Here is a 23,453-nt window from a genome sequence, read left to right on the forward strand (position 1 = left end):
CAATGCGGTTGGTGTGAGGCGACGCAAAGCTCCGAGCGTAGTGACGTCATTACGTAAGCGCAAAAACCAGGAAGTCGCTGTTTTTTTTTTTTTTGACACAACACATGATTTGGCAATGTATCCTTCAAAATTTGAAGTCAAGCTTAATAGACTGTTTGATACAGGTGATAAATGTGACAGGTGCTCTTTATCACCTGCTAACCATACACATATGTTCTTTTCCTGCCCAAAGCTGTGTTCATTTTGGTCATCTTTTTATAATACTCTTTCAAAAGCCCTTAATAAACCGGTGGTTTCTAGCCCTTTAATCTCTATTTTTGGTGTACCTGAAGATTTTAATAGTTTTACTAAGAAGGAGATTAATATAATTGCTTTTTCCTCTCTTGTACCTCGTAGACGTATTCTACTTCAATGGAAGGACCAAAAACCTCCAATATCCCAATTCTTGGTTGAAAGACCTGATGTCCTTTTTATATTTAGAGAAAATTAAATACGGTAGTAGGGGTTGCTCTGATAAGTTTTCTTATATTTGGGAACCTATTCTTTCTTTTCTTAATTCTTTGGCATCCTTGGAAGATTCATTTAATTTGATTTAATTTAATTATAGGGAAGTGTGATATTGCTAACCATGTCTATTTTTTTAGGGTTCCTCTTATGTCTGTTTATTTTAATTTTTATTTATTTATCTTATTTCATTTTATTTATTTATTTATTTTTATTTATTTTATTTATTTTTTGTTGTTGTTTTGTGTGTCCTGTATTTTATTTTATTACTTTATTTTTCCTATTATTATTGTCTTCAGTCAGAGTTTGATTGGTAATTGGTACTTACTTTGGGACCTGTTTATAATTACGTATTTTGCAGTGTGTGTGTGTTTTGGGGTGTTTGTTATGTTAAGTTTTGTGTCCTTATTTATTTTACTTGTTTTTGTGTGTGTGTGTGTGTGTGTGTGTGTGTGTGTGTGTGTGTGTGTGTGTGTGTGTGTGTGTGTGTGTGTGTGTGTGTGTGTGTGTGTGTGTGTGTGTGTGTGTGTGGTAAAATATAAAACGGGATATTCTGTCGAATCCTTAAAAAAAAAAAAAAAAAAAATGAAGTTGAGGGGGGATGAGGGGGGATGGCATCCCCCTGAAATAAAAACGGTCAAAATCATCCCCCCTGTAAAACTGCCATCCCTCCTTTCCATCCCTTATGTCATTTCATCAATGAATGTGGTTTTACTGCTATTTCAACATTTAGAGTCATCACCAGAAAAATAACTTATTTGACCATTTTCACCTGTTTCAAGTAACTTGAAATAAGTAGGAAAATCTGCCAGTGGGACAAGATTTATCTTCTTATTACAAGCAAAAAAATCTTGTTCCACTGGCAGATTTTCTTACTTATTTCAAGTGAAAATCTACTTGAAACAGGTGAAAATTGTTGTTTTTTCTAGCGATGAGTCTTGTTTTAAGTGTAATGAGATTTTTTTTTACTAAAATGAGACATTTTAACTATAAATAAGACAAATATTCTTGTTAAGATTTTGAGTTTTTGCAGTGATCCATGTTACTTATCCTGTGAAGGACAGAGTCATATTGATAAGTTCAGAAAAGTGTTTTTTATTGTTGTGTTTTGATGTATTTGATGTAAGCCCAGTGGATATTTAAAGCTTACAAAAGGCTGCATTTAACTGCTGCTATGTCATTCCTGCAGTATTTCTGCAGGTGTTTTGGTCAGTGCAATTATTTGTAATATATTATATTATTTGTAATCAGCACAAATTATCTGTCCCCATAAGATAAAATCCACCATTGGCCCCATTTATCTGAGGTCATACTCCTTTTTTTCATTTTTTTAGCCATCATAGAGATAGCATTTTGCCTATAGCACATACTTATATTAAACATTTTGAACTGTTTATCCCAGGTACTTAATCTCAGTGTTGAATAAGGACACAATTTGGAAACTATTTAAATGTTTTTTAGATGGTGGTGCAAAATTAAATCAGTTGTATGACCAGTTTTTCCATCCATCCATTTTCTATACCCGTTTAATCCTGTACAGGGTCACGGAGACCAATATGTCTTTTTGAGTAAAGAGAAAAAGGCCAAAAATCTGACCTCTGGAAAAGTTGGGAGATTGTCTGTTTAATTTTCAAAATTGAAAACTAAGACTTGAGGCATGCTGAGCCAATAATTTAACAACAAAAGAACATGGATAAGATATGATAAGATGTTCCTTTATGTATCCCACAATGAGGAAATTCACATCTTTGCAGCAGTCCATACATAAAAACCCACTCACACAAATACATATAAATATGTACAGGTATAAAAAATATATAACATGAAAAAGTGAGGGGAGGAAGGCCATGCGATACCTCTATAACACTGTATGGGTGAAGAAGCCTCTCATTGATGGAGCTCTCCGGGACTCTTAAGCCCCGTTTCCACTGAGCGGTTCTGGCTGGGCCGGAACAGTTTGAAAGGGTTACAATGTACCAGCTGATTCAGGTGAGTGTTCCCACTGCAAGTCGCACCACCACTGGGCTCGCGGGGTCCATACTAGTGTGACGACAACAAACATGATGCTACAAAACACAATAATGGAGGACATCCAGCAGGTCGTTTGTGTCCTGCTAGTCTTTTGGTGCATGCCACACTGTATGAGAGAAGGTTACAGGTGGGGAAGAGAAACACAGCTGAAAAGAGAAGAAAAATTCTTGCTTTTGCCATTGGGCAGTGACGTTTTCCTGTCCACCAATCCACATACATATTATGTGATGCCAGTAGCTCTGCCTTAACCATCCATACCAGTTTCCTATGGACCTACACCTGAAGGGGGCCAAAAAATGGTGCAGTTTGGTTCAACTGTATGTGACCCTTTTATGATGAATACACACAAAATAGCGTGCACGACCGCAACAGCCTGGACCGAACTGCTCAGTAGAAACTGGGCTTTACAGCTTTGCTGTCATCCTCCTGCCCCCCACCACGTCCACAGGATCATGGCTGCAGCCCAGAACAAAGCCAGCTTTCTTCACCAGCTTGTTGTCTCTTCCTCTGTGCTGCCGTGGTGCTGCTGCTCCAGCAGACCACACCAAAGAAAATGGCTGATCCGACCACAGAGTCATAAAAGGTGCTCAGGAGGGCTCCTTGTACTCCAAAGAACCCTAGTCTCCACAGCAGGTGCAGTCTGATTTGGTCCTTCTTATATACGGCCTGAGTGTTGTCCGTCCAGTCCAGGTTCTTATGTTGGTGAACACCCAGGTGCTCGTAAGAGTCCACTATCTCAATGTCTATTTCCTGGATGTTCACTGGTGAGGGAGGGGTGGCCTTGCGCCCGGAAAAGTCCACAGCTACCTCTGTGGTTTCTCTGGCTTCAATCTGGAGGAGGTTCCATTGGCACCAGGCCACAAAGTTTTGGATCAATTATCGGTACTCCTTTTCATCTCCATTGTTGATGAGACCAACAATGGTCATCCGAACATTTCTGCAGATGACAGTTTAGTGTGTGTGCGTTTCTGCAGCTGGAAGAGCTGCGAGCAGACATTTCACTATTCGTTCTTTTGTGTGATCAATACATATAATCAATATAGTTTATATAACCAATATACTTTTTGGTTAAAAAGGTACCGTACTATTAAGTTTAATCAGTCTCAAAATAAAATCGAGTGTTTGATTTGCTTCTTCAAAACAAATTTTATTTCTCAATTGCAAAATTTGTACAGTTCCACATTATAACATACATTATATAACATTATATAAAATCAGTCAAACTAATAAAAACATCCCCCTTTGCTTTGAAAACATCCATTAATACAGAGCAGCATGGACCAGGACATGCTAAACGTACCCTGAAACTATCCTAGCAATGGGCGCACTCAGCCTTCATCTCGTAACAATTCCACCTTCAACTTTAGTCTGTATTTTCTATTCTACATGGCACCTGTCATTTCTAAGCGGACTCAACTGATGGTTGGGGTTCTTTTTCACTCTGTTCGGGACAGACAGATGGAGCCTCTTCTCTTGACAGCAGGTTGTTTTTACGGAGGTGGCAGGCCTGCTCGTAGGGCGGCCGTAAAGGTGGCTGAGTAGGGGGAGTGTACTGGTACTGCTTATCCACATCAAGCTGGAAAAGGCAGGGAAGAGCCAGAGAGAATTACACCAGTAACATAATTACACACCATATAAAAACAAGAATTCATTTATTCTTGACTTTAAAAAAAAAAAGGGAAGAAAAAAAAAGGGATGGAGCAATCAAGGGTTTGTAATAAGTATATTTGTATTTTATTCATTGTTTTTAAATCATGTAATTGAAGTAAGGAGTAACCCACAGCAAGAAAAGGCTATATCATTCAAAGCGAGAACTGATTCACTTCCAGGCAATTTACAGAAAATGTTTTGTGACAGGGAGGGGGGTTATAATTTAAGAGGAAAATTGAATTGAAAAAAACAATGTGTTCATTCTAATAGGAAAAGCATGTGTATCTCAGTTGTTGGAGTGGATCTATAGAATGGGTTGGGTGATGGTTGAAGCAATGTACAAATATAAATCAATTTAAAAAACGGTAAAAAAAGGAAATTCTGGCTGGGAAGTTATTTGATTGAGGAGAAGTTATGTTTAGGAAAGATTGTGTTAGCTGGTTAGGTGCAAAGGCACAACCAATGGGAAAATCTGTAGCCTAATAGTGTAAATTAGCAGCTATTTATTATTAATATTTATGTTTAATTTATAATAGAGGTAACAAAGGGTTAAATAAGTTGTACTTCTACCTGCTCCTTTTCTGACACTGTTTTTTTTCTTCCCCTGTTTGCATTACGTTCTGTATGTTTTGAATTTGTCTTACAATTTTATATTTTTCCCTTATGTGTTCGAAATAAACAATTTAATCAATCAATAAATCAATATCATACAATGATGCATATAAAGTAAGTATCCCAATGGGAATGCATTCCCAAAAATAAGAAATACAGCATTGTCATGCATGTGTTTTTGCTTGGTAGGATGTCACAGTGTCACAAACACATATGCACAAGCCGTGTTTGGGGTTGGATAGTTAGACATGACAAAGCTCCTCACCTGCAGGGGGTACGTTCTGTCAGAGTCAAAGGCGCTGATATCACCGCATGCCATGAAGGGAACAATGACGCGGTTTGGGCCCTCCAGCTGGTTAAAATCCACATCTACAGGACAGAGACCAGAACCCTCACTAACACATGAATAGGAAATGGCATGTTTCGTTTGTAAGTAAGATATTACATGCAATAACTTGTATACAGAATTGTCCAATGCAGTGCATTCAGGGGTGTCATCAACAAGAAGAAGATAATGCCAACAAGTTCCAGCAAAGCATGACTAGCATTACTGCTAATGGTTAGGGCCTGACCTCAGAGGGGATGAGGACCCTGAAATCACTCTTTATTATTATTAATTATTATTATTATTATTATTATTATTTTGTTCCTCAGAAAAACACCTCAGCACAAAAAAGCAACATACTCAGACAAGAACAGGTGAATTTTGATTAATTTTCAGGATCTGCTGTGTACAATCAGTAGAGAGAAGCAGAGGGCATTTATAGCATTTTTGGGGTCCGGACTGGGTCAGCGGCTGTCATTCAGCCATACATTGTTTAATCTGACCCAAATTTGGTGGATATGTTTTCAGACCAACTCTGAACACAGTGTAATATTTAGGAAAACTTGTAGCACCAGCTGTTGGCAACAGGAAACATGCTTTGTATTACATTTTGCATTGTCCAAGAGACCTAAGATCTTCTTTTTGTGTGATCAGAGATTTTTTTTAATTTATGACAATAATTTCTTTATCTACTTGGGGGAAGACAGGGTGGACAATGACATGACAGGCTGGAAAAAAGTGAACAAACAGAAAACTGTTACTAATAACATTAGTTGACATGTTAAATGGTCAGCGACCCCATAACGACAGGGTGGACAGCAGTTTCTGGAACAATGACAAAATGTCAAACACTGTTACAAAAATGGAATATAAATCATTTAAGTTACTAGTTTTATTAAAGAACGTGTGAAAAACAATGAGGAAATATTAAGTATTTTGATGTTGTGTCCTTTCACCACATTCACCAAAGTTAGCACAGCAGAATGGGGGACATGCCAAAATTGTGTACATTCCATCAAAGAAAAGGGTTTAAAATGTCACAAGAGTTGTCATTACACTCGTGTGTAAATGTTTGGTCATTTATACCAGAACCTCTGAATTGTATTATTTTCTAACATGTTCATGATGATTGGGTGACTTTGATGTGGGACACCAAATAGTGATATTGATATATTTATATTTATATTGACCCAGGAATGTGGTTGCACCTGGGGAGCGTGGCCATAGCTGCATGGGCCCGATCAACGCTGCTTGCAGCTTTAATCTCATCTCATTTCTGTTTTGATTTCATAGCAAATCTCCTCCTGCCGTGTTACAGACATGCAAAGGGGTGTGTTTATAAATGCGGTCAACATATTACAATCCTGCCAACATACTGGAAGGATTCCTCTAACTTTAGAGATGGTAGAACATGCACCTCAGAATATAATGCGCCAGCGTGTGTTGGGCTCACATTTATACAGTATACTCGTCCTGATGACTTATTTTGATTGAAGCTCAATGAAAGTTAATTCAGCCCATAGTTACCATAGCAGTGACCCAGCAGGGGGTTGGACATGTTGGGGATGTAGCCCTCAGGAGGAGAGTAGTCCTGACACACCACAAAGGCCTCTGCACGTACAAATACAAATAATGTCAATACTTTGACAGCAGTGTTGATAAATATTTACGAGATGTTAATCAGTGTGGTAAAAAGAAGAATATTCCTCTTGCTCATTTCCACCAAGCCCAGTGGATCACTGTAGATTTAATTCACTCAGACACGATCTAACAACTTTAATAAGACCGGGCATCCATTTATTATTTTCTCCATTCCAAATTCACCTATAATTTGCGCCAAGTCACAAGTCATTCAAGGCACTTTACACAGAAGACAAGTCCAACACAGTCCAATTAAAGACCATTTCAGATTATTTTGTACACAGATGAATAATAAATAATGCTGAAACTGTAGAAAGATTTACAGAAAAATGTTGAATTATTAAACATATTTTAAATTTGGGACCTAACTTCTTTTTTTTTTTTTACTTTAAGCCTAACAGTACACTGATCCATGGCAAAAAATATTTCAGATCACTTAATGTCCAACACAAGTGTCTCCTTTCTGTGTGATTTCTTCTCAGTGGCAGTAACTCACCAATACTGGAGTTTCTACTACTGCAAGGCTTGGCACAGGTCACACTTCTGAAGAAGATCTTCAGCTGGGAGTACAGCAGAGTCACATCTTTACCTCGAAAGATCTGAAACAGGCAGGACAACAGAGTTAAAATACCCTGATCTAACAAGAACTCTCACATGGATTACCATATTACTGTTTTGTTTACTTTTTGGGTGTTATTATATTGACATTATTAACTCTCCAAAAGATAAACCATGAAAAAAAATAACTAAAAGTTGCAAACAGCCATCACAGCTACTGTAGCACCACTGCCACCAGTTGCTTCCCGTGCAATTCGACCAAACGTTAAGTTCCTTCCCATGACCACATGGTGGCGATATAAGTGTGAGCAAATATGAGCTTATTGATAACTTCATGGTGGCACTCTGATTAAACACAGAACATATGAGACAAAACATAATAGAAAACACGATATTTATCGTTGCCAACATCTGGCGTTATGAATATTACACTGCAGGCGTGTTCAAAGTTATACCGCAAAACATATGCATCAAACTTGGAACAGATAAAACAATGTATGGCTGAGTTAGGGCACAGGGGGCATATTTACTGTAACTGCCCCTGCTCCCCTCAACTAACTGTACCCAGCATGAACTTGAGTAATGGTTAAAACATGTTATCACAATTCAACCATACACAGTAAAATTCTGAAAAAAAACCCCAAATTGTGCCGACAAACCTCACTAGGGCTGTTCGATTTTGCCCAAAAATAAAATCTCGATTTCTTTCTCTCAAAATCCGATTTTCGATTACGATTATTTTGTGAATTGACAAAAGGCAAAGAAATGATTTCAAATATGCTGTTTTTTTATTGAACATTTGTCCCATTGGGCTTTAAGTGCAAACTTTGCTCTTATTAAACCAAAAATGAATGAATAAAGTGCAAAACTCTGTTTTAACTCTGTTAAAAAAGTTTTAAAAAAGTTATATTTCCAATTAAATAAAACAAGTCATTTTCTAATTAAACTAAACTGGGTCTTTGCATGCTAAATAATAATGCAACCCATGAAGGAGGTAGAGGTGTGTAATGTCAGTCATTACATTTGCTATTCACATTTGCAAGTTTTTTGCAAGAAACACGAGCCAGTCTACCGCATCTGGCTTGAGGGATGCCCGGTGGCATGTTACAACGCCCCCTCCTACACTAAAGAGCCTCTCCGATGGGGCACTTGTTGCAGGTATTGAGAGGTATTTCCATCAATCATTAATATGGTATCAATCATTAATATGTGTGCAGACAAGGTTTAAAAAAAAAAAAAAAAAAAAAAAAAAATTAAAATCGATTTTACGATTTTCACATTTTAACATCGTTCTAATTACATAATCGCGATTACGATTTAAAATCGATTAATCGAACAGCCCTAAACCTCACTATTCCTTTATTTCATTAACAAGTCCATTATTCCTGACATGACACTAGATGTTTTATTGGAAACATGAAATTACAGGAAAAGTACATCTATATTAGGGGTGCAATGATTAGTTGACGTTGTTGACAAAAATCGATAATCAGAATCGCTGCCAACAAATGTAATTGTCGACTGAAAAAAAGAGAAGAAAAATAAACAGAGTGAGGCATCTCCCTTCCTATTTCTGCTGAGAATTGCATTGTCTCCATGCATGTTTTTCCAACAGAGTGAGACATCTCTCGCAGCACCAGGTAAATAATATGGCAGTGGCCAATGCAACACCAGGGCAACGGGCAGCAAAGATCATTAAAAGATGTATTTTTTGAATCAAGCGTCCATCTTTCATGTCTTTTATTTTTAATGAGCACATTTAAATAACCTCATAAAATGTGAAAGCTGAATCAGAGCCATTTAAGAATCTATACACAATTAACAAATAAAAATAAAAGCTGGACTCACCTTGGCCACAAACATTCCTTTGGGTTTTAGGACATGAGTTGTAATGTTCAAAGCCTGTGAGACCAACAGCTGTCAGTAAGACATCACAAAACACATGAGAAGTGAACAAAAACATGCCCCTGTACTTACAGCCAATAGGAGTTGAGCTTGGATGTACTCGTCTACATCATGCAGCCCAGTTACTATGGAGGGAAAGACAGAAAAACAGAGCAGTGGATAAGAATGACAACAGAGGGAAATAGTGGAGACTTCACACATGAGAGGTTTGTAACTCACCGTCTGGAGCTCCATCACACACCACCAGGTCAGCCGGCTCCCCCTCAAAGTGACGAATTATCTCCTGAGCTGTTGAAACCTGAGAGGAAGAACAGATCCCAGGTCATCCAACACAACCTTAAACAAAGGATTTTTAGGGAGTCTTTTGTATAACGAGTTGAGGACATGCATGAAGAGAACAAAAAATAAAGTGGCAGGCACTCAACAAATTGTGACATTCTGGTTTGTAGCCATCATAGCCATGAGTCATGATAGCCACAAAGTACACATGGGGGGGGAACGGGAAATTATAATCATCATTTAAAAGGACAACTCAAAGTAAAACAAGACCATTGAACATGTACAACAACGACAGAGACGGAGAGTTATTACTAGGAAAAGAAGAACAAAAGAACAATTAAGGTGGAACATTGGATCCCAGTATAAGATCAGTTCCAAAGCTTGTGTTCATCACCTTGGTGATGTCCCCCTGAATCTGCATGACTCCTGGCAGAGGAGCCATGGCTTGCAGGTCCACTGCCACAATCTTTGGCTCCTCAACCCCCTCACGTTTCTCACCTTTCACCTCCCGCCCCCTGAGTGAAAACAAACAATATAAAATGTATTTAATTCTTCGGGCACTGCATTTCAAATGTTAAATGTTGTCATTAATGGATAGATGTAATTAATTTGCTACAGTTTATGTAGGCAACCTGAGTTTCTGACTGAGGACCTGACTCCAGCTGCCAGGGGCTGCACACAGATCCACCGCTCTGTTCACACCTGAGGAGGGAAAAAAAAGGATCAGAAAGATCACTACTAACAAAAAAACTAGTAGTCCGTCTCATCTTCTCAAATACAAGATCTACTATTTCTATTTGACAGAAAGATAATCATTTGGTTCTGTTGTTTGGATCTATTGAGCAATTGTCATAAAAGGTTTGGAGGCATCTGGTAAGTTCTAATGGTCGTGTCCCAAATTAAATTAATGAATACATGACTTTTTTTTTTTTTTAAACTCTCTGCATTAAAGGTTGGATGTGTCATACCTGTGAACAAGTTGAACTCGTGGTCAAGCTGCAGCAGTTTGAAAGCGCTCCTTGCTCTCCAACCCTCCTCTTTGGCCAGACGGTAGTAAATGTCCCGCTTATCTTTGGAGGAGCGACCCATCCTAACCTCTGGCCAGGGAAAAAATGCAGTTGTGTAAAAACAGAAATAAACTGTCCATGTTTTATATTGGAGTTAACATAGCAGCACTACAGGGACAGCTACCTTGACAACTGTATGATTTTAGACATTATTTGTTATTCACTGAAATGAACAGTTAACATTGATTTTTTTTTTAAACCCTAAACATGATTCAAAGAGCAATGTTATTCAGTCAATTGTGTCTAATTTCAATGTTTACGTTTGAGTTTAGAGTGGACAACCAAATTATATTTTTACTCCCAAGTGTTTTGTTTTGTTAATGTATTAGCTATAATGTTCAGAGACAAAGGCGGTGAAGGATTTTAAAGTGATGTTTTGGAGAGAAAGTCAGAGGCCAGACTGAGAAGGACATGAGGGATAATGAATAGAGGGATGATGCAGCCAGGAGGAAGGTCTAGGAAGACCAAAGAGGCGATATATGGATGTAGAGAAAGAAGACACGAAGTTAGTTGGTGTGGGAGAAGAATATACAGAAGATAGGATTAGATGGAGACATATGATCCGCTGTAGTGAGCCCTGAAGGGAACAGCCGAAAGATGGTATAATGCATAATAAAAGTGCACGTGTGAAACATAAATATAATAGTTGAACTGAAACAGCTTCCGAGGCATTTAAAAATGATTTACTTACTACAGTGCTGCCAAAGTAATTACTCTCTCCAGTCTACAGTACACGTTCTCTGCTTCTCTTCCGGTGTAGGTGCCAGATGCCCCGCCCCTTCCGATGACGTCACACTATATTATTGGCTGGACGTTGGCATGGTGACGGAAAAAGGTTGTGGTTGGTCCGCACCACAGCAGTGGATAAAAACAACTTTATTCATGTCGCACTTCTTTTTAATGTATTTATTTTTCCAAATGAATATTTACAAACATCTTGTGGATGTATTAAAATCCTTTATCCTCAACGATAACCGTAGCTTTGCATATAATGGGGTGATTTGGTTAGAAGAAGAAGAAGAAAATCGAGACAAAAAAAAAGACGTAGAAGAAGAAGTTCCGCGCCTGCAGACCGTAGTTTGAAACCTACCGGTGTGTTCAAGCTGAACAAGCGAAACCTTAATTAATCTGCTGCTGTATTTGCTTTTAATTTAACCCTGGCGTGTAATGTTTTTATGATATGAATACTTTTTGGTCGTAATGTTCTAAGTTTCTTGGTGGCTTTTACTCCGTGACAGTTTCAAGCTGATGAACTACAAGGAAAGAAAGATCGTGCATAGGTAAAGACATCCACTCGTATCACTGATGTTTTGGGTGGCCTTACCCACTTTTCTTTTTTTAATACATATGTCTGCATATATATGGTGGATTTGTGCCGAGTTTGGCGAAAGAACCTTTAAAAAAAAAAAAAAGTATGCAGCAGATGTGTTTTCCTGTGCATGTGTGAGAGTGAAGGTGAAACACCAGCACTTTTGACAGTCTGATCTAACAAACTTTATAATGACCTGAGACAGATTCTGGCAAAGAGGACTAAAATCACAGACAAATAAATTTAAAAAAAAAGACGATTGTGATGGATGTTAGGTGTGTTATTGGAAATCCATTGGTATTTCTTAGACTTAAACTTAGACAGACTTTAGTTGTCATTTCGGATTTTCATTGGAAATTAAATTTCGATGTGATGTGGCACAGCAGTGAGTATATCATATTTAAAGTTTATATAAATAAATAAAATAATAAATAAGTATATATTTCAGTGTAGTGTGTGCAATTGATTGTATGATCAGTGCCGTTGTTAGGATGTTTTTGGGCTTCAAGCAAGAAATTCCTGGGGCCCCCAACCAATGCACGCATAGAAAATCTTTTTTGCACTTATAAATGCACAATTTCCAGGACATTTTAGATTAATACTGAATAAAAAAATATTACAATAGATCAGGGGTCGGCAACCCAAAATGTTGAAAGAGCCATATTGGACCAAAAACACAAAAAAAATATGTCTGGAGCCGCAAAAAATGAAAAGTCTTGTATAAGCCTTAGAATGAAGACAACACATGCTGCATGTTTCTATATTAGTTATAACTGGGGGAAACATTTTTTTTCATTATGCACTACGAGAAAAAAGTTGAAATGTCGAGATTAATGTTGAAGTACAATCTTGAGAAAAAAGTCGAAATGTTGAGATTAAAAAGGAAAGGAAAAAGGAAGAAAAAGAACGTCAGACATTTTTGAAAAAGCTCCAGGGAGCCACTACGGCGGCGCTAAAGAGCCGTGGGTTGGCGACCCCTGGTTCTCATAAATGGTTCTCAAAGTGAGGTCCAAGGACCAACAGAAGTCCATGAAAGCCCATGCCTATCAATAATTGTTGTAAATAATCTGACACCAACAAGACATATAAATCTATGAATGTTTATTACAAAAGTGCACTGCAAATTATTAAACTTCAAGTATAATGTTATGGTCCAGCTCTGAGACGAAAAGAAAAATGAAATTGCCACAATACAGAAAAAAACAATTAAACAGTAGAAATAAATAATATCAAATGAAATAAATAATACAAATTTAGGCTTGGTTTGTGCAAAATTCACAGGGTACCCACAGGTCCGCTGGTCAAAAAATACAAATCCAAGTATGTATAAGGCCACATCAACAAAAAATTGCCACAATAGAGAAAAAAACAATTAAATGGTGGAAAAAAATAATGTAAAAAAAAAAATACAAATTAGGCATGGCTAGTGCAAAATTCACTGCGTACCCACAGGTCCGCTGGTCTAAAAATTATGCTTACAAGCCTTGCTCGTGCAAATGCTTCCACAAGGTCGTCCAGATCCAAAGACCTTTGCACATATGTACTCTATGTTTTAAAGCTGACAAACTTCTCCTTCCAGAGGCAACAGTGACCGGAGGAGAAGCAGACGGAGAGCAATGCTGAGGTTTCCATAAAGATCCAAAACCTACTCCTTGTAGATGTAATCCAGCATCACTCTTGGACAGGAGGCTACAGCATCAGGAAAGGTATGGATTGCAGCTCTTATCTCCAGAACCAAATCCTCAGACTCTACATCATGTAGGGTTTTCTCCAGGTTCTTGCAGTTATCTGCGAGTTGGCCGCTCTGATCATTCTCTCTCATGTTTTCTTTTAAGAACAGAAAATCATGAACGCCCAAAAACCTCCACTGTCCACTAAGGGGAGGAAAAACTCTCTCTTAAACTGCTAATCTGGGGTGGATTTCTCTCTGCTCTCATACAGGAACTGTTGGGTTGTTTTTCACTGTCTTTTTGCAGAAAATTCCCTGTCAATTTTGAGGCTCTCTGCTATCTGTATAGCATCAGTTTGAGCTTTTTGTTTTAAGTGTTATTAAAGAAACACTGGGGCTCTGCAGAGTCTTGCTGACCCAATCTGATACACACTATTATACCAGATTACAGTACACAGTACACATCTCCATGTCATGATTTCGGCCTTTATGCTGGTTGCTGTGGACAAAGTGCAGGAGAAGGATTCTGAGACAGAGGATTTGGAGGTCAGACAGTGCTTGTATGAGCTGTGGGAGGTGGTAACGGACAACTTTCATACTGTCAATCCTGGCTTCCCATTTGGTCACTGACAACGATACTGTTAAGAGATGCAGGCTTTTGAACTGAGTGCTGGTAACAGGCCTGCCGGTTTCTCTCCTCTCTTGTGTGGAGGACATGGGATTTATTGTTGATGAGTTTGCCTCGGTCCATTTGCTTTTCCACTAGTTACCTACTAGAATACCTATTCAGCCCGGCTCGGCTCTCCTCCACTCGGTTTGTTGCTTCTCCACTAGGGGTCTAACGTGCCGAATACCGGTAGATACCTTTTCTGTAACTACTCTGCCGAGGTTCTAATGGCCCTTTTCCACTAGTACCTACTCAGCGTGCTTCTACCTGTCACGCCTCCATCTTGCGCTTTTCCACTACGGGCCGAGGCGGGTGGAGCCGTGCCAAGCAGATACTTTTTCTTTATCTTTTCTGCCGAGGTTCTAACCGGGCTGAGCCGGCACTATATCTGACGTCACCACCCTCCACGCCACTGATTGGTCGGGGGCGGGGCCGTCAGACGTTTGAATCAGGAAGCGGGAGTCAGCGCGAGAGCGACTCGCAGCTCGCGGCGATTTTATTATACAGCGCAAACGTCTGTTTGGTGATCCAACTCTGAGGTGCAGATGTTCATAAACCTGGGGGCTGACGAGAGAAAAAAGGGATGTAGACGGGCGATAAGGAACGATCAGATCCACAGGCGCTCTGTTTTATTCTCAGCCGCTCGCGGCTCCAGCTGATTTCTGATCAGCGCCGACACGAACAAAGGTGTTGTGCAATCGAGTACGTCACAGCAGCTTCACCCCACCCCCCCCACTTCTAGCCTGGCTGTGGAAAAACAAACGGGGACAAAACCGGTGGAGCCGGGACGAGCCGCGCCGAGGCGAGTCGGGCTGAGTAGGCACTAGTGGAAAAGCGCCATAAGGGGCTGAGTCGGCTGCATCTGACGTCATCACACTACAGGCCACTGATTGGTCAGGGGGTTGGAGTCAGACGTCTGAGTCAGGATGTGACATCAGAGAAAGAGCGACTCTGACGGCAGCTTCTTGTTCATAATATTCAAGAGGCAATGGCAGCGCAAAAGTCTGTTTGGTGATCCAACTCTGAGGTGCAGATGTTCATAAACCTGGTGCTGGGGAGAGAATTAAAAAGGGATCTAGACGGGTGATAAGGAACGAAAAGATCTACCAGGAGCTCCGTCACTTCATAGCTGCTCGCGGCTCCAGCTGACATTTCAGCAGCGCCGAGATGAACTAAAAAAAAATTGAAGCTTTTCTCACTCTCATTTTTTAACTTGGTATCGAACACAAGTCACAGACCCAGCAGCACATGTATGATCTACTCCATGTTCTACATCTTTAGTGTTGTTGTCTTCTTTGTTTAAATCACACAATCAAATATGTCACAGCAGCTTTGCTCCAAACCTCCTACTTCTGCTCCAGGTGCTGAATTGTTATGGAAAAGAAACTAGCTTGAATCTGACTATCATCATAGTTTTGTAGTCTGTGTAAACATAGTAATTGTGTGGAAAATACTAGTCTCTTTACTCACTTTGTGGCTAAAGAGTTAAAATTCTTTAATTCTTGCCTTTCAGGCTGCCTCAACATCATGTCTTTCCATATTCTGTCAGAGGGGACAGGGCCGTCTGCCCTGGTACCAACAGACCTCAGCAGGATTCCAGTCTCTCTGATCAGTGTCCACACCGACTGTGTCAACAGAAGAGTTGAGGTTTGTATACTACATGTCAATGATAGGGGGGAAGAAAAAAAAGGGAAAGGCAATATTATTTGTACAGCACAATTCATACACAAGGCAATTTTTATAGCTACATAAAATCACAAGAAGGCAAAAATAATAATTCTGAAACATAAGAATAATATATAACTAGAAAAGGCTGCATTTCCTTTGAAAATGCAAGTTTGACTGCTTTGGTGCTGAAGGAAAGCTGAATAAGAGCTAAACTTTGCTGAAAAAACACCCGAACTGATGAAAAATCAAAGAAATTGCTAAGTTCAGGGGAACATTTTATGAAAATGTTTATAGCTCAAACATCTGAATACATTTATGGAAGAATAGAGGAGTTGAAGACAGGAGGAGACGCTTAAAAGAGGAATATTTGCTAAACGTTGAAGCTGAAAAAACAGCTGAAGTGCTGAAAATGTAAAACAAATTGAAAAAGTCAGGTGAAAATGTGAAAAGAAATGTTGAAACAAGGCTCATCCATCTGAAAACTCTTCAAATTATGGAAGAGAAAGAATAGTGGAAAACAAGAGAAGACATTGAAATGGGGAAGATTAGCTGAAAAGAAGAAAAATAGCTGAAGAGGGGAAGATGAGCTGAAAAGGAAAAGATCTGAAGAGAGGAGGATATGTTGTAAGTCAGCTATTAAAAGACTCCTCAAGTGCATTTATTACATTACAATATATTTATGACCTCCAATTGTCAATGACAGCAACTACATTGCCAGCTAATGTATTTATAGAACAGAGAAAGGACGGGTCCAGTAGTCACAGTAACCAGTGTGTGTATGGCGCCTCATTATTCCTACATTCTAAAATTCTGAACATTCCACTACTGAAATCCGTTGTAAACGCTGAATTTTCATGAAATTTGTGTAGTGTAATTGTAAGTGTAATTTCAAAAACTACAAAACATTTTAAAATACTGAATCTAATGGTAAGATTATTGTAGCAACCATTTGCTTATCAAAAAGCCACTACCTGGCTGTGATTAGAGTTCAGTTATGACGCGTTCAAATACGAGCCTTTTCCAATGTTCCAATGCTTCCAATGTATTTTTATTCCTTACAGTGTTCATGCAGGTCTTGCTACTTTGTCACTTTTAACATAAAATAAACAAACATAAATATCCACCTGCTATTTCTTACTTCCTCTGTACACGCCCGCACGCACGGTCAAAAAACCTTTGCCTCCACACAGCCACCTGTGTGTGTGATTACACGTTGATTAAATAAACCGTGCCCAATTGATTGTATGACTACTCCCCCTAGTGGATGGAAAGCTGACACAAAACACAAGATAAGCACATTTGAATGGTAGAATGTTCACAAATGGCTCTTACAATTATAAAGTCTTGTGAGTAGTTTAAAGTTTGAATGGTATCTCTAGCTGAAAGACAGCTAGAGACAAACGCGTGGATTATTCTTTCTAAATCTGGTTTAGACACTATTCCTTTGATTCTGGTCATGTTTTGTGATGGTAAAAAGCTGCTTATGTAATTGATTTAATGTGGCTGGTAAAGTTCAGATTTGAGTCCAATATTATCCCTAGATTTCTAACCTGATTATTAGGTTCTACAGAGAGTCGCAAGGTAACTGACAACACTTTAGCTTTTTCTGTGGACCACAGAATCATAAACACGGGACATTATGTTGGAACTGTCCATTGTGCCAGTATGCACTCACATGAGATTTGCCTGGATGTTAAGAGTGGGGGGGTTGATGTCAATTTCGGGACACATCCTCAGTGGTATGCCTCTGAATCAGGGGGTGTTTCGGCCTTTAAACACTAAACACCCTCATCAAAGGTGGCCAGTAGGGCTGTTCGATTTTGCCCAAAAATAAAATCTCGATTTTTTTTCTCTCAAAATCCGATTTTCGATTACGATTATTTTGTGAATTGACAAAAGGCAAAGAAATTATTTCAAATATGCTGTCTTTTTTGTTGAACATTTGCCCCATTGGGCTTTAAGTGCAAACTTTGCTCTTATTAAACCAAAAATGAATGAATAAAGTGCAAAACTCTGTAAAATAAGTTTAAAAAAAGTTTTAAAAAATATAATAAAATATAAAGTTTCTCTCTGAAAAAAAAATCAGCAAATCAGCACTTGCAATAATACAGTAAGTTATATTTCCAATTAAATAAAACAAGACATTTTCTAATTAAACTAAACTGGGTCTTTGCATGCTAAATAATAATGCAACCCATGAAGGAGGTAGAGGTGTGTAATGTCAGTCATTACATTTGCTATTCACATTTGCAAGTTTTTTGCAAGGAACACGAGTCGGTCTACGGCATCTGGCTTGAGGGATGCCCGGTGGCATGTTACAACCCCCCTCCTACACTAAAGAGCCTCTCCGATGGGGCACTTGTCGCAGGTATTGAGAGGTATTTCCATCAATCATTAATATGGTATCAATCATTAATATGTGTGCAGACAAGGTTAAAAAAAAAAAAGTGAAAAATCGATTTTACGAGTTTCACGTTTTAACATCGTTCTAATTACATAATCGCGATTACGATTTAAAATTGATTAATCGAACAGCCCTAGTGGCCAGCTATAGGGTGATCACGCCCAATCATTAGGATTTGCCTACATGAAAAATCCTCACGGTTCTCCTAAGGGTTGGAGGGTTGGAGTTCGGATTCTCAGGTGGGAGTTCTTGGAGCCCAGCAAGGGTCCTTCCGTTTGATCCACAACCACTGGCTGCCTCTTTCAGCTGCTTCAGAAATTGCTCTGATAGTCTGTCGCAGAGCCTGTCCTTGGATTCCAAGGTCCTTCGACAATCTGATGGTGGAAGAAGCCACAAATCCCCTGCATCCAACTTCAACTGGGTAGACTTTTGCACTCCAGCCACGTTGAGATGCGTCTGCTGCCAGCTCTGTGTATCGCAGTTTTTTGCGCTCATACGCCTCCTCAACAGAGTTTTCCCACGGGACTGTGAGTTCCATGACATACACTGATCTCTGTGAAGGGGACCAGAGTACCAGACAATGGTCCAGACAGACAATGATTTCAATAATTCTGTTTTTTTTTTGTATCCAAAGATGTTTTTCAGAACCTTTTGGACTGTCCTGGTAAACTGATTTTTTTTCACATATTAAATCCGCTGTTCAGGTGACCTTTGACACTTGTTAAAAGAACAAAACAAAAAAAGGCTCAGGCTCCTTGCCTCTTACAACCACAATTGATGTGCGACTCAATAATACAAACCACACATAGCTACTGTACTGTATTGTGTCAATTATTCAAAATGCACCCGTGACCCATATGTTGTGCTTCACAGCAAAAGATCACAAATTGTCCATTTTTTCCAGAAGCTTTCCCTGCAGATTTTCTTTTAAAGATAGAAGTTTACCTGAGATTGAGAGTTTTGAAAGAGCCCAGACTTTCTCTCAGTCTGTCACCTGTGCTGAGTGCCAGAGAAATCTCCTACAGGTCGTGTGCGTGTCACTTCAAAAATCATCATTATGTCGTGCAGAGAAATAAGGCTTTATGGCAAAGTGAGATGGTCCTGAAAAGGTCTAGGGTCCCAAGTGTTGGTTGAACAGGAATGGAGGCTGGACATCCTCCTGTGGTTACTGACCACTGCATTAGTAACATGTTTTTTAGAGCATCTTTACCCTTTCATGCAAAGGAAAGAATTAGGTTTGTTTGCATACTGTTCATTCAGGCTTGAAACGAACATTTTGAGAACACCGTGAGCCCTTAGTGACTATCATTGCTCAATTCAATTTTTTCTTTTTTCTCCTTTTTTCAATAAGCCCAGTTTTTTCTTTTGAGATCACAGTGAGAGTGTAGTAATACATTCATCCAAACCAAGCCTTCTGTCCTGTGGCTCATTTACCTGCGGCTTGGTTTTTTTTATGTGACTTTGATCAGAAATTCTGGAGAGCATCGGCCAGAGCTGAATACTTTATGATGTGTAATAAACTCGAATGTGTTTTCCCATTTCAGGGAAGAGTGGTTCATAAGGGACCTCTAGTGTCAGCTGTGCAGGACTTCATACTGAAAGCTGTCATTGAAGGTAACAAACCTTTTTTAATCTGTTAACTGCAATTTTGAATTGATGTTGATCTGCTTAATCTTGTTTTAACCTCCAATTCTTTTTATTTTCTTAGTGATTTGGCAGGAGGAATTTGTTGGAGGAGTTTGTTGAATAGATTATATTATATATATTTCAATATATTGCAATACATATGTGGCAATATGCATAAGTGTAAAAAAAAAAAAGGATTTTACAAATAACATGCTTCATATATTAACCTTTTCAGTGGAGTTGAGATATGTTGTATGTATGTTGTAAAATAACTATTCCTCTCAATTGATTACATGTTTTAATCACGATTAATTGAAAGATTTTCATCGTTAACTTGAGATTAATCGCTTAGTTGTATATATTTTTAATCTTCTGTTTAGTGCATTAAACAGAATTTGTCAAAGTCAAAGTAGCTTTATTGTCGTTTCTTCACATGTCAGACATACAAGGAATCGAGAGGACGTTTCCCACTTCCCTCGGTGAAACATATAAAGTGCGCAGGCACAGGTACAACAGATAGCTTTGACGTGTAATAAATATGTTACTTTCACAGGCCTAAAAGTAATGTAAATTTTTTTTCAACACTGAAATAATATTTATTAAAGGAGCCGTCTGTAAGAAATGTCCAAAACTGGTACTGCAGTCACTTTCAAAATATTGTTGAGCGGCGTGTACCCTCCCCCTCCTCCCCCCGACCAGAGGTTGCCAGGTAGGCTGCAGAATGCAGCAGGAACGTAGGCTGCCATGGCTGCCATAATTAGAGCCGAGCTGGCAACCCGGATGCCGAAACAATACTGACTTGGTGATTGGGAGATAGGTGGAGGGTGGAGCTTCAGAAACAATACTGACTTGGTGATTGGGAGATAGGTGGAGGGTGGAGCTTCAGAAACAATACTGACTTGGTGATTGGGAGATAGGTGGAGGGTGGAGCTTCAGAAACAATACTGACTTGGTGATTGGGAGATAGGTGGAGGGTGGAGCTTCAGAAACAATACTGACTTGGTGATTGGGAGATAGGTGGAGGGTGGAGCTTCAGGCCAAAACAAAAAATGACAACATAAACATCAGTTTAGGGCTGCAACTCCTCTTTTTAAACTGGAATATCCTGGCTTGAGTGCTGTTGTCAGTGACATAAGTATTTGAAATGAACATGATTTTTAAATGTCTGTTGACATATCGGGGTCATTTTATGATTTGTTTTATTATTGCTCTTACATACAGCTCCTTTAAATATATTTATCCACTGAATTTTTCGACATAATTGTCAAACTTTAAATCTGATGTTGAAATTTCTCCTGTAAAATTAAATTTAGGAAGAAATAAAAATTGATACTAAAGAAAAAGTTTTCAAGCCAACGCAGCAAATCCTGGTAGAGTCGCTCAAATTCCCTTTTAAACCCGTTTTAAATGAATTAAGTTTATATCACACAGAAAACAAAGTAAGAATTACACATTTATGGTTAAGTGTAGACTATACTAGAAACACACACCTCGTTCAAGACAAGGACACAAATCATGGTAAAATAAGAGGGTTTTTGGGGGGGGGGGTTGCTCCTGATTACATTACATACAGTTTTTGTGATTTTATGGGCATCAAAATTGAAATTACTATATATAATTGATTCATTTCACAACTAACATCAACTAGAGTTCTGATTCTGATACCCACATTGTAAATAATTCTGATTAAAAATATTGGAATCCACAAGTGTTTACATCTAAGAGCCATCCAATACAATGTACTTTTTTTTTTACAAAAGAATACAATTCTCCTTCGAATTTCCAAGGCTGTGGCAGATATCTTTTTTTCGCTCATCTAATTCAGTTGTCCTAATCGTTTTTATATTTCAACTCAGCTCAAACGACATAGTTGACTGAAATGCTGAACACCAAGAGAATTAAAATAAATAAAACAAAACAATAGAAGAATCATTGCCCTGACTCATTACATTTTGTAAATATATTTATTCATTGTTTTTCAGAGAAAGATTCCTCGCCCCATGTCTCATCTCAGAATAATTCCATCAACGTCTTCCTGTTGGGAGCACTGGCTAAGAAGTTTAGTCAGGATGTCAATCAAGGGGTAGGTTTGTGCAATCCTCACACACTTTACTTTCGAAGACAAACATATATGATAACATTATATTTACAAAAAAAAAACAAAGTCCATCCATCTGGTCCCCAACCCAGACAGAGCACTCCATCTTTTTCCGGCTGAGGGCCATGTTCGCAAATTTGGAGGTGCTGATTCTCATCTCAGCTGCTTCACGTTCCGCTGCGAACCGCTCCAGTGAGAGCTGCATAGTCATTTACCTTCATTTGGATTGAATAATTAACCCTGACCTGTTTTTATAGTAAACATTAAAGGGGACCTATTATGAAAAACACATTTTCTCTAGCTTTAACATATATAAAGTGGTCTCCCCTCAGCCTGCCAACTCAGAGAAGGAGGAAAGCAACCAAATTCTGCAGTGTCTGTACAGCCGCCTGGATGATCCATCCAGTGTCATGTGGATCTACGAGCCGTTCAGATTCTGCTCCTTTCGTTACTTAACCAAAATGTGATTTACATCGGTTGGCCTCCGATGCGTGAAACCACGCCCAGAACTAACTCCGCCGGCCGGAGCCTCTGCCATTTTTTAGTAGCGGTGTATCGCGTCATTCAGGCAGCCAATCAGCACAGAGCCTCATTATCATAGCCCCGCCCACTCAGAATCCTGCATAGATAATGAGGTTAGAGAATGGGAAGATAAAGACATGGCCAGAGGCTGAATTTCTAATTTATTTAGCAAAAACAATCAAAAGCTTGTTTTTAAGACATTCAAGGCCTGTTTAAAATAGGTATTAGATGCTATAATAGGTCCCCTTTTAAGCAATTTATTATAAAATCAATTTCAGCATACAACCAAAAAGTAAAGTGGTGCATAGATTCATAGGTATTTTATGGCTGATCTCTGTACCTGAGGGTCCCTCTTTTTTTTTTTTTTTTCTCGCCTTAGTGTAATGTAAGATGACACGGATTGTTTGACTAGTTACCATCAGATAATATAATGATTAGTGAATGGTTACGGACACATCTAGTATTGATTTCCTGAAACGTGCATGCAATAATTTGGCATTAAAAAGACGTGGTGTTAAACACGATTTGTGTAAACCCATTATTGAAGAGTTAAATTTAAGACCCCTGTAAAATATATGTATGTGTATTCGAACAGTATGGATGCTCTCATAGTTGATTGATATTTTGTGTTTATTTTTTTAATCGTTATATTTTTTTCTTCTTTGTGTTGTTTCTTTTGCAGGATATGATATTAGTCTCTGGCTTCACTGTTGAAAAATCTCCCACAGCTAGTAAGGACAGGCTTCACCCGTGTAACCTGCTCTTGTCTGGAGATTCTGCATGCATCTATGTGAGTCCTTCTTAAAATTAAAGTTTTATTCACTCTGTATGCACAGATCTATATAACGATTAATCGCCAATGGCACTGTTTGCATTCAATAGTAAATGGCACAGATACTTAAAATACAAAAGAATGAA

The 23,453-nt window shown here is 38.7% G+C and overlaps 2 protein-coding genes across 4 annotated transcripts in view; one reads left to right on the top strand and one right to left on the bottom strand.

The window, feature by feature from the left end:
• Positions 1-3,656: 3,656 nt before the first annotated feature.
• Positions 3,657-11,368, bottom strand: ftsj1 (FtsJ RNA 2'-O-methyltransferase 1). The gene is made up of 11 exons (XM_061722186.1): positions 11,264-11,368; positions 10,474-10,602; positions 10,138-10,207; positions 9,900-10,020; positions 9,446-9,524; positions 9,299-9,351; positions 9,170-9,223; positions 7,260-7,362; positions 6,650-6,733; positions 5,063-5,166; positions 3,657-4,111 (listed from the first exon to the last, which is right to left on the bottom strand). Exons 2-11 carry the CDS (start codon positions 10,592-10,594, stop codon positions 3,938-3,940), a joined length of 963 nt encoding a protein of 320 aa, XP_061578170.1. The 5' UTR covers positions 10,595-10,602; positions 11,264-11,368; the 3' UTR covers positions 3,657-3,937.
• Positions 11,369-11,398: 30 nt separating this feature from the next.
• Positions 11,399-23,453, top strand: part of pot1 (protection of telomeres 1 homolog) — a 36,626-nt gene continuing 24,571 nt past the window's right edge. For 2 of the 3 annotated variants that reach the window (XR_009782718.1, XM_061722184.1), the window contains exons 1-6: positions 11,628-11,852; positions 13,461-13,587; positions 15,731-15,864; positions 19,834-19,903; positions 21,898-21,998; positions 23,218-23,325. Coding sequence is in view for 2 of the 3 variants with exons in the window: in XM_061722184.1 (XP_061578168.1) it covers positions 15,745-15,864; positions 19,834-19,903; positions 21,898-21,998; positions 23,218-23,325 (399 nt within the window). In the remaining variant the exon portion in view is untranslated. Of the gene's footprint in view, positions 11,853-13,460; positions 13,588-15,730; positions 15,865-19,833; positions 19,904-21,897; positions 21,999-23,217; positions 23,326-23,453 lie in introns of all 3 variants that reach the window. The other variant, XM_061722185.1, reaches the window with a different exon arrangement.

The sequence above is a fragment of the Cololabis saira genome, chromosome 5, assembly GCF_033807715.1.
Source record: "Cololabis saira isolate AMF1-May2022 chromosome 5, fColSai1.1, whole genome shotgun sequence".
NCBI lineage: Eukaryota > Metazoa > Chordata > Actinopteri > Beloniformes > Belonidae > Cololabis > Cololabis saira.